The sequence below is a fragment of the Capra hircus genome, chromosome 29 (assembly GCF_001704415.2).
Source record: "Capra hircus breed San Clemente chromosome 29, ASM170441v1, whole genome shotgun sequence".
Lineage (NCBI taxonomy): Eukaryota > Metazoa > Chordata > Mammalia > Artiodactyla > Bovidae > Capra > Capra hircus.
In genome coordinates, this window is record NC_030836.1 from 26369247 (window position 1) to 26381822 (window position 12576).

Here is a 12576-nt window from a genome sequence, read left to right on the forward strand (position 1 = left end):
CTATATGCTCATGATTTGGTCACTGATTTGTTGATGTGTGTGCTTAGTCACTCAGTTGTGTCCAGCTCTCTCCAACCTCATGGACTGTGGCCTGCCAGGCTCCTCTGTCCATGGAATTCTCCAAGCAAGAATACTGGAGTGGGTTGCCATTTCTTCCTCCAGGGGATCTTCCACCCAGGGATTGAACTGGAGTCTCCTGTGTCTCCTGAATTGCCTGCAGATTCTTTACTTTCTGAGCCTCGGGAAAGCCTGATTTGTTGGTATTGTGCAAAAATAACAATTGATTACCCACTGTGTCTTTAAATTGTTTGTCTTAACTGTTTATATGTAATTATATTCACATTGGACTAATGGTTAAAAAGAGGAGGCATGAGGAAAATGATACTGAGATTCAAACTAATACAGAGGGTAAATATGTGTGTGTTAAGTCGCTGTGGTTTCTGACTCTCTGCAATCCTCTGGACGATAGCCGGCCAGGCTCCTCTCTCTATGGGGCTTTTCCAGGCAAGAATATTGGAGTGGGTTGCCATTTACAGAAGATAGATGGATTGACATAAATAACACATTTGGCTCATGTTGAACTTCATAAATTGTACTCATCAAATTTTGGTCTCTGGTTTAAAATCAACTTTAAGATATATAGCAACAATTATAACAAAGGTTTCGTTTCTTTTCCTGAGGATATAGACTTTGCACCTGGTTTTTAAAATAACTGATAAGTGTTTACAAATAAAAGACTGAATCTTTCACTTTTTAACATTATTTTTTTAAAAATTTAAAGCATGAAGTGTTAAAATTTAGGCAGTGGGTTTTAAAAACTGTTTTTGTCCATGGATATGTCCTAACACTCAATGACATTTTAGTCTGTACTTTTTGTACATGTTTGGTAAACTAGCCAAACATAACATAATAAGACATTAAAAAACAGTGGTAATAAATTATTTGTTGTTTTCCATAATCAATTCAAGATAAATTAATAGGGTATATTCTTTAGTGGTTAGAAATATATACATATATGTTTTATATATTATTTAAAATTTATAACATTTTTCATTTATTACATTTTTAAAAATTATTTTTCTTGTGGAATATCTTGAGTATTAAAATAGAAAATAAATTATCACATGTGAAACGAATTGCCAGTCCAGGTTTGATGCATGATGAGGGTGCTCAGGGCTGGTGCACTGGGATGACCCAGAGGGATGGGATGGGGAGGGAGGTGGGAGGGGGGTTCAGGATGGGGAACACATGTACCCCCATGGTGGATTAATGTCAATGTATGGCAAAACCAATACAATATTGTAAAGTAAAAATAAATAAACAATAATAAAAAAAGAATATAGTAAATTCATGGGAGCTTTTCAGCCAGTACAGGATATAGAATATAATCTAGAAGTTCCTTTTGTGTAATTTTGTCATCCTCATCCTCTCAGCAGTTGTTGGACAGCTGAATTTTTGTTAAGAAAATATCTTCCTTTTTTTATGGATTTGCCACTATGAGTGCATATGAACAATATACTATTTTTTTTCCTTCTGGTTTTAAAATTTGTTTAAAAAGACTAACATGTGATTGCTCTTATTCCCATCAAACTTGTTTTTGAGATTGATCAATCTTAACCCATATGGTGTTTTATTCAGTAATAATCTTTGCGGCAGTATATCTATTTTCTTAGTATTTTAAGAAGGTCAAAATTATCTTCATTCATCTTTTTGCTTTTGGTTTTCTTTATTTCATTAGTTTATCCTTTTATTTATTTATTTTAGTTCTTTGAAAATTAGTTGGCTGTCTGCCACATAAAAGATCAGTTCTCACATTTCCAACATTTGTGTTCAAGAGTCAAGTTTCTTGGCTTCCTTTAAGCAAGAGAAGTTCCAGACTCAGCAAACATATTTTGTGCTTAGTTGCACATAGTAGTATAAGTTATTAATAAATATTTGCTGATCGATACATTAATAGAATTCTGGGAAAGTCATGTGGAGAATAATTCCTCATTTAGGGAAGTCAACTTTGCCAACTGACAATTCTGCTTTTAGGAGAATCTAATATAGGAAATTATATTTCCAAACCAAAGTATCATAGAAAAGTGTATGGGCTAAAGAGAAATTGAGGTAAAGTATGTGAAATTGGATATTTAAAAGCATGAGATATATGGTTGCTATTTCTTATTCTAAAAAAATATACACTGAAACTGGGGAAATGGTTTCTACATATGGATGTGAGAATTGGACTGTGAAGAAAGCTGAGCACCGAAGGATTGATGCGTTTGAACTGTGGTGTTGGAGAAGACTCTTGAGAGTCCCTTGGACTGCAAGCAGATCCAACAAGTCCATTCTGAAGGAGATCAACCCTGGGATTTCTTTGGAAGGAATGATGCTGAAGCTGAAGCTCCAGTACTTTGGACACCTCATGCAAAGAGTTGACTCATTGGAAAAGACTCTGATGCTGGGGGGGATTGGAGGCAGGAGGAGAAGGGGACGACCGAGGATGAGATGGCTGGATGGCATCACTGACTCGATGGACGTGAGTCTGAGTGAACTCTGGGAGTTGGTGATGGACAGGGAGGCCTGGCGTGCTGCAATTCATGGGGTCGCAAAGAGTTGGACACAACTGAGCGACTGAACTTAACTCAACTGAAGGTTGAGCTGTACCTCTTAGCTTTTCTCTAACTTCCCCTGGTCATTCACAGAAGTAGGAAGTATAGATATGTCTCTGTCTTGTTCACATCACAGTAATGTCACAGGGGAGTTACCATCACTCACTTCTAATTACTTCCTTTGCTCAACAACCCCTGCAAAACAGGATTCATTCAGGAATGGGGTTCCCCAAGGGCTTCATGAGCATTTAAATTTTCACTATGAGAAAACAATGTTACTATTAGTGTTTTGCAAGAGATCTTTGCAGAAGGCAGAGGGACTTTCAGCTTTCTGTCACTTAACCTGAGTTTATTTCACTAAGAAGAAAGAGCTTTCCAGATTATGAGAGGAGATCCCTGATCCTAGTTTACGGTATGATATCAGAAGCAAACTTGGGTGACAGATCCTAGAGAGACAAATAATACAGGGATGAAACTTTCTCCTTGCTAGTCATGTAAGTGCCACCCTCCTCTCTCTCTCTCTTAAGTCCTCTTTTCTTCCTCAGCTATCCAGTGGGAAGGAGTTTTGGAGTCCCTGGTTTACAAATGGTCTCAAAGTCCAGGAAATAAACAGAAACTTGTGGCTAAGAATAGAACACTGCTTGCTTGGTTTGTCATTTAGCTCATGATATTGGCTCACCATCTCCAAATCTCCTTTCTTTACAACCAAGGCTTTGGTCTTGAATCAAAATAATTAAAAAATTGGACACTTAAGTGAGCCTATCCCTGGACACCTTCAGTCCAGTTCTTTGCTTCTGTGTGACTCTCTTGATAAGATATCCAGGTCTCATTTTTTTTTTTTTTTTTTTTTGGAGACTACAGATTATGTGGGCTTCCCAGGTGGCTCGACAGTAAAGAATCCGCCTGCAATGCAGGAGCCACAGGAGATGCAGTTTTGATTCCCAGGTCAGGAAGATCCCCTGGAAGAGGGCACAGTAACCCACTCCAGTATTCTTGTCTGAAGAATCCTACAGACAGAGGAGCCTGGTGGGCTACAGTTCATGGGGTCGCAAAGAGTCATACAAGACTGAAGCGACTTAGCATGCACTCACATACAGATTATGTAGCTCTTGTCTTGGGTCATCTTTTACAGCACAAAGCAAAGCTTTTTCTTGGGTTCAGATGCCATATAGGTAACAGAGAAAGTTCAACTATTCAGAGGATGGTGCAAAAGAGAAACAGGTGTATGATCAAGCTTCTTTACATGGTTGTTTAGGAAGACTAATATCTGATAGTGTCATGTAAGTCCTTGTACAAGACAAAACAACTGAATGATTTCCTCTCCAGTTATTCACGGAGTTGTTTCATCATCTCATTCATCAGATCTTTATTAAGAACTTACTCTGTGCTGGTCAGTGTTTTCGGCACTGAGGGTATAGCAGTACATGTCAAAAAGTACTAACCCTTCTAGACTTTATATTTAAATGTGTGTGTGCGTGTGTGTGTGTGTGTGTGGTGGTGGTGGTGGTGCTTCATGGAGACAAGATGGGTTTACATTGTTTACTAAAGAGAACTGGGAGCATTTTTAGAGCCTGGTGACATCAAAAGGAAAAACATAAACAACACAGAGGTGAAGGACAAAATCTGACAAGGTCAGTAAAGCCACAGTCCATCACAAGTGCACACAGTGGAAAAACTCATTTCAGGGGGAAAAAAAACAGATTTAAATACCTAGCTCCGCCATGTATAGTAACCTCAAATTAGGTAAGTTGTTCACTCTTCCCTAATGTTCAGAAATTTCCTTTTCTGTACATTTATCTCAAAGGGTTACTGGCAGGATTAAATGAACTGAGATCATGCTGAGTAACTGCTTCAAACCGTTATGAGGTTCAATCTTAGGTCTCACCAGAGAACAGATAAAATATAATTTTGTCAGCAGTAGTGGCTCACAAATATAATGGTTCTCAAGTTTCATATCTAGAGACATTAAAGAGCCTTTATCTGGTTTTGAGGCTTTTGATACTCCTCCACTCTGAGGGAGCATATGTTTGTATGGGCATCACCCTTCCCTTTAAAAGCCTTGCTCCAACATTAAAAGTAGTGTTTAAATAAAGGATATTTGCATTTAGAATCAGTATGATAAAAATATTTGGTATAAAAACTATGACGTTTTGCTATGGTAGCTGCATTCCAGGTTAAATGCTCTGTAATTTGGCTTAGACATAGTATTTCCTTAACTTTGAATCAAAACGCTGTGATGTCCCTCACATATTTCATTTCTCCAGTACATTCAGTCTGCTGACGTCAAACCAGGACATTCTTCCACATCCTCTGCTTCCGTTTCCTTCCACAGGACTGACATTCACAGAGATGAAGAACCGCTCTGAGGTGACTGAGTTCATCCTGTTGGGAATTCCACACACGGAGGGGCTGGAGACTCTACTCTTTGTCCTGTTCTTGCCCTTCTATGCCTGCACCTTGCTGGGAAACATGTCGATCCTTGTAACTATTCTTTCTGCCAATCGCCTTCACACACCCATGTATTTTTTCCTGGGGAACCTGTCTGTGTTTGATATGAGTTTCTCCTCTGTGACCTGTCCTAAAATGCTGCTCTACCTCATGGGCCTGAGCCCTCTCATTTCCTACAAGGACTGCGTCTCCCAGCTCTTCTTCTTCCATTTCCTCGGCAGCATCGAGTGTTTCTTGTACACCGTGATGGCCTATGACCGCTTCACTGCCATCTGTCACCCTCTGCGGTACTCAGTCATCATGAACCCTAGAGTCTGCATGGCCTTGGCTGTGGGCACGTGGCTGCTAGGATGTGTCCATTCCAGCATCCTGACTTTGCTTACTTTCACGCTGCCATACTGTGGTCCCAATGAAGTGGCTCACTTCTTTTGTGATATTCCAGCACTCTTACCCTTGGCCTGTGCTGATACATCCTTGGCCCAGAGGGTGAGCTTCACTAACGTTGGCCTAGTATCTCTAGTCTGCTTTCTCCTAATCCTTGTGTCTTATACTCGGATCACCATCTCCATTTTGCAGATTCCATCAACTGAAGGCCGTCGTCGGGCCTTCTCCACATGCAGTGCCCACCTCATCGCCATCCTCTGTGCCTATGGACCCATCATTACTGTCTACCTGCAGCCCACACCTAACCCAATGCTAGGAACTGTGGTGCAAATTCTGATGAATCTGGTGGGACCAATGCTGAACCCTTTAATCTATACCTTGAGGAATAAAGAAGTAAAAACAGCTCTGAACAAAGTATTGCACAGGACAAACCATGTTCCTGTGATTTAAAAAGAATGGCTGGAAGGGTTGATGATGTAGAATTCTTTCTGCCCCAATATGCGAAATTTTTCTCTGGAATTCTTACATGTGGCTTTTCAGCCCATGCTGAATGGTGTGGATGGGTATGTCAAAATATGTCATCATTTTGCCTGTTTTATTTTCTTGTATTACCTAACCCCTTCCTCATAGCTTCAGAATAGCATGTTGTCGTTATTCAGTCACTAAGTCATGCCTGACTCTTTGACCCCATGGACTGTAGCCCACCTGGCTCTTCTGTCCATGGGATTCTCCAGGCAAGAAAACTGGAGTGGGTTGCCATTTCCTTCTCCAGAGGATCTTCTCAACCCAGGAATCGAACCCACTTTCCCTGCATTAGGAAGCAGATTATTTACCACTGAGCACCAGAGAAACCCTCAAAACAGTATAGTCTTGTTATCCTGCTTTCCTTTCCTTCCTCCTCCCACTGAAAGGAAGGAAGATTGCCTTTGCCATTGCACTTTTCCTACCTTTTCTACTTTATTTCCTGCTAAACTTTTTGTGATATAGGACAGTGAAAGATGAATTCTCCAGGTTGGTAGGTATCCAATATGCTACTGGAGATCAGTGGAGACATAAATCCAGAAAGAATGAAGGGATGGAGCCAAAGCAAAAACAACGCCCAGTTCTGGATGTGGCTGGTGATAGAAGCAAAATCCGATGCTGTAAAGAGTGGTATTGCATAGGAACCTGGAATGTTAGGATCATGAATCAAGGCAAATTGGAAGTGGTCAAACAGGAGATGGAAAGAGTGAACATCAACATTTTAGGAATCAGCAAACTAAATTGGACTGGAATGGGTGAATTTAACTCATAGGACCATTATATCTACTACTGTGGGCAAGAATCCATTAGAAGAAATGAAGCAGCCATCATAGTCAACAATATAGTCCAAAATGTAATCTCAAGAATGACAGAATGATCTCTATTTGTTTCCAAGGCAAACCATTCAATATCACAGTAATCCAAGTCTATACTCCGACCAGTAATGCTGAAGAAGCTGAAGTTGAATGGTTTTATGAAAACCTACAAGACCTTTTAGAACTAACACCAAAAAAGTTGTCCTTTTCATTATAGGGGATTGGAATGCAAAAGTAGGAAGTCAAGAGACACCTGGAGTAACAGGCAAATTTGACCTTGGAGTACAAAATGAAGCAGGGCAAAGGTTAACAGAGTTTTGCTAAGAGAATGCACTGGTCATAGCAAACACCCTCTTCCAACAACACAAGAGAAGACTCTACACATGGACATCACCAGATAGTCAATACCGAAATCAGACTGATTATATTCTTTGCAGCCAAAGATGGAGAAGCTTTAGAGAGCCAGCAAAAACAAGACTGGGAGCTTACTGTGGCTCAGATCATGAACTACTTTTATTGCCAAATTCAGACTTAAATTGAAGAAAGTAGGGAAAACCAGTAGACTGTTCAGGTATGATCTAAGTAAAATCCCTTATGATTATGCAGTGAAAGCTAGAAATAGATTCAAGGGGTTAGACCTAATAGATAGAGTGCTTGAAGAACTATGGATGGAGGAAAGTGACATCGTACAGGAGGCAGCGATCAAGACCAACCCCAAGAAAAAGAAATGCAAAAAAGGCAAAATGGTTGTCTGAGGAGGCCTTACAAATAGCTATGAAAACAAAAGTGAAAGGCAAAAGAGAAATGGAAAGATATATCCATTTGAATGCAGAGTTCCAAAGAATAGCAAGGAGAGATAAGAAAGTCTTCCTCAGCAATCAGTGCAAAGAAATAGAGGAAAAGAATAGAATGGGAAAGACTAGAGATCTCTTCAAGAAAATTAGAGATACCAAGGGAAGATTTCATGCAAAGATGGGTACAATAAAGGACAGAAATGATATGGACCTAACAGAAGCAGAAGATAAGAGGTGGCAAGAATACACAGAAGAATTGTGCAAAAAAGATCTTCACAACCCAGATATTCGCTATGGTGTGATCACTAAACTAGAGTCAGACATCCTGGAATATGAAGTCAAGTGGGGCTTAGGAAGCATCACTATGAACAAAGTTAGTGGAGGTGATGGAATTCCAGTTGAGCTATTTCAAATCCTGAAAGATGATGCTGTGAAAGTGCTGCACTCAATATGCCAGCAAATTTGGAAAACTCAGTAGTGGCCACAGGACTGGAAAATGTCAGTTTTCATTCCAATCCCAAAGAAAGGCAATGCCAAAGAATGCTCAAGCTACCAGACAACTGCACTCATCTCACACACTAGCAAAGTCATGCTCAACATTCTCCAAGCCAGGCTTCACCAGTATGTGAACTGTGAACTTCCAGATGTTCAAGTTGGATTTAGAAAAGGCAGAGGAACTAGAGATCGAATTGCCAACATCCGTTGGATCATCGAAAAAAGCAAGAGAGTTCCAGAAAAACATCTACTTCTGCTTTATTGACTATGCCAAAGGTTTTGACTGTGAGAATCACAACAAACTGTGGAAAATTCTGAGAGAGATGGGAATACCAGACCACCTGACCTGCCTCCTGAGAAATCTGTATGCAGGTCAGGAAGCAACAGTTAGAACTGGACATGGAACAACAGGCTGGTGCCAAACTGGGAGAGGAGTACATCAAGGCTATATATTGTCACTCTGTTTATTGAACTTATATGCAGAGTACATCATGAGAAATGCTGGGCTGGATGAAGCACAAGCTGGAATCAAGATTGCCAGAAGAAATATCAATAATTTCAGATATGCAGATGATGCCACTCTTATGGCAGAAAGTGGAGAAGAACTAAAGAGCCTCTTGATGAAACTGAAACAGGAGAGTGAAAATGTTGGCTTAAAAGTCAACATTCAGAAAACTAAGATCATGGCATCTGGTCCTATCACTTCATGGCAAATAGATGGGGAAACAGTGGAAACAGTGTCAGACTTTATTTTTGGGGGCTCCAAAATCACTGCAGATGGTGACTGAAGCCATAAAATTAAAAGACACTTGCTCCTTGGAAGAAAAGTTATGAGCATCCTAGACTGCTTATTAATAAGCAGAGACATTACTTTGCCAACAGAGGTTCATCTAGTCAAAGCTATGGTTTTTCCAGTAGTCATGATGGATGTGAGAGTTGGACTATAAAGGAAGCTGAACACTGAAGAATTGATGCTTTTGAACTGTGGTGTTGGAGAAGACTCTTGAGAGTCCCTTGGACTTCAAGGAGATCCAACCAGTCCATCCTAAATAAGATTAGTCCTGAATATTTATTGGAAGGACTGATGTTGAAGCTGAAACTCCAATATTTTGGCCACCTGATGCAAAGAACTGACACATTTAAGAAGACCTTGATGATGGGAAAGATTGAAGGTGAGAGGAGAAGAGGATGACAGAGGATGAGATGGCTGGATGGCACCACTGGCTCAATGGACATGAGTTTGAGTAAACTCTGGGAGTTGGTGATGGACAGAGAGGTCCGGCATGCTGCAGTCCATGGGGTCACAGAGTCAGACACATTGGAGTGACTGAACTGAACGGAAACTATGTCTGAGACCAAGGCTATGAAGTGAGGGAATAAATAGAAGAATGTAGTTTTAAATACTGAATAAGAACTTGATAGGATCTTTTCCTTTTTAGTATTAACAGACTGAATGCCAGAGGCAACATAAAGTTTTTATTTTTCTTCCTTTACTGCATGCTGCTGCTGCTGCTGCTAAGTCGCTTCAGTCGTGTCCAACTCTGTGCGACCCCATAGACGGCAGCCCACCAGGCTCCCCCGTCCCTGGGATTCTCCAGGCAAGAACACGAGTGGGTTGCCATTTCCTTCTCCAGTGCATGATGGTGAAAAGAGAAAGTGAAGTTGCTCAGTCATGTCCGACTCTTAGCAACCCCATGGACTGCAGCCTACCAGGCTCCTCCATCCATGGAATTTTCCAGGCAAGAGTACTGGAGTGGGGTGCCATTACCTTCTCTATTTTAAACATGCTCAGAAAACTTACAGTAGCCTACAGTTGGGCAAAATCATTTAATATAAAACTTACTTTTTATTAGTGTTGAATAGGTCATGTAACTTACAGAATACTATACTGAAGGGGAGAAACAGAACGGCTGTCTGTACGCAGAATGGTGTAGGTGCATCAGTTGTTTATCTTCCTGATCATATGGTTGACTGGGAGCTTGGGCTCACGGCTGCTGCCTAGCATCATGAAAGAATATCCTACCACACATAGTGAATCCAGGGAAAGATCAAAATTCAAAATTAGAAATAAGGTTTGTACTGAATGCATATGGCTTTTGCATCACCAGAAAGTGAAAAAAAAAAAAAAAAAGTCAAACAGTTGTAAGTTGGGGACTATCTGTATATAACTGTTTTCAATAGTCTCTTCACTCATTTGTGCCTCACATTCCTGTCTTTGGTTCACTAGTATGAAGATCATTATTTATAGACCCCTTACTGTTTGTCAGATAATATGCAAAATGCTATACAAAACGATCTCATTTATTCCTCGCAACAATCTTGTGACAGTTGTATTATTATCTCAATTGTATTAATGAATTTCCAAGGCTTAATGAAAAAGAAATTTCTTGCTCAAGATCACATAGCTAGAATATAATAGGACTAGGTTATGAAGCTGAGGTTTTTCCTCTTAATGAGAAAATCTACCAAATACTTAAGGATCTTTCCTGTTGAGAATAGGTAAGGCACTAAATACAATCACTTATCTTTATCTATGCAAACCCAAGAAGATAGAGAACCTAGATAAGGACATTTTTTTTCCCCCAATCCTTATGAAGGAAATGGTAACCCAAGTGGTCAGCAGTGTGTTTATCTCACTCTGGCCCTATAGTGAGATATGAAGGGGCATGCCAATTAGGAGCCAGCACAGCAACAGAAAAGCAAGGAGGGCCACCCAGCAATAAGTGTTACATCTTTCTCTACATCTTTTTCCAGAATAAAAGGAGGGCAGGAGCTATAAATGAAGGCACTGGAAACTTTGATTATATCTAATCTGAGGAAACTTGCAAAGAGGAGAGAAGACCAAGGATATAGAAAAACATGCAAGAGCTGGAGACAAAGCTCTGTCTCCAAGCAAACATCGACCCCATGCCGCCTCTGTTGCCTGTGGTCTCCATCCCCTTCATGAGGAAGTTCCCTGGACCATGAAAGAGATGGATAATACTTTCCCAGTGTTGATTCCTCACCTGATCTGGACCACGACCTTTATTCTAGAAGCTCACAGCCTTCTTTTCAGCCACACTATTCTTTGCATTGAGCCTGGTGAATTCACCTTCTGCTGAATCTCAGAAATATCCCAAAGGCTGTTAATGGGGAGGGGATATCCTACAAAAAATATCCAAGAGCACCTTGGTGGTTTCCAATTTCGCCCAAGGGCCTAGAGAAATGATAGCAAGGGACTGCACTTTTCCTGCTTCACTAATACATATTTTTTGTAATATTTTAAGACAAAATGAAAAATTGAAGACAAAATACTGAAACAGAGCAGGAACCTATGGTCCCACACCCATGTCCTCTACCTGCCTTTTGCCTGTAGAAAAACTATAATAGAAGAATAAATTTAATCAGGAAAGTGAGAAATGCAGAAGCAAATGAAAATAAACAAGACCAAATAATAGTTTAGTCATTAAGCAGAGTCAAAGATGTTTAGTTTCCCTTCAAGGGCTATAGATAATATTCTGATCCATATCTTATAAGCTGTTTTTTAGATACTGAAAAAAGATGAAAATAAAATTTATCTTAGTTCTGTAAAAGCATACAATCCAGGAAAACAGAAACATATACATATGAATCTCTCCTTATATATATGTAATTTCAGTGCCAAATTAACAGGTGCTACAGCTGGTGGTCACAGAAGTTCTCTTGACTGCTTTCAATTTCTCTTCATATTTCTCAAGCAGAAAGCTCTGGGAAGGGTGGTACCAAAGCCAGTCTCTGTTTATTGTAGAAAGTGAAAGTGAAAGTCACTCATCATGTCTGACCCTCTGTGACTCTGTATAGTCCACGGAATTCTCCAGGCCAGAATACTGGAGTGGGTAGCCTTTCCCTCCAGGGGATCTTCCTAACCCAGGGATAGAACCCAGGTCTCCCACGTTGCAGGCAGATTCTCTACCTGCTGAGCCAGCAGGGAAACCCTGCTTAAGGTCTTTTTCTCTCTATGTGTTGGTGATACTCCTTATGTCTTCTTTTCCTGTATCAATAGACTGTCCCCTGGCCATTGGCACAAATCAGTTAATGTAGAAGATAATTACAGGGCTTCAAAAGGATCATATGAACCAGGATAGAGGGACTTAAGAAGGTAGAACTCAAATAATAACTGGAAGAGTATCAGATTTGGTCTAATAAGGTCCCTAATTTAAATCAAAGAGATGCACATCACTGGTATCTCTGGCCTTCTTATGAATGATGATAATAAACTCAAACGTGTGCATAGTCATTTGCGGTTTGCAAAGTTACTCTACACAATCCATCCGCTTTTATTCTCAAAATAGACCTGTGAGATTGGAAACGTATAAGGTAGATATTCTTGGCTCTTAAATGAGGTGCCAAAGAGGGATGTTCACAAATAACTTGGGATCGTAAATAGATTACTCTCTGAGACATATTCTAAATTTAATGAACACTATATCAGACAAACAAACTTTACCAAATGTAATGTATTCTGGTCCAGCCAGACTTGACTGTAATCTGAAATAGTGTGTTTAT

At 40.1% G+C, this 12576-nt stretch overlaps 1 protein-coding gene across 1 annotated transcript; it reads left to right on the plus strand.

The window, feature by feature from the left end:
• LOC102169559 (putative olfactory receptor 10D3) lies at positions 4944 to 5876 on the plus strand. Its single transcript, XM_005699694.1, has one exon. It carries the CDS (start codon positions 4944 to 4946, stop codon positions 5874 to 5876), a length of 933 nt encoding a protein of 310 aa, XP_005699751.1.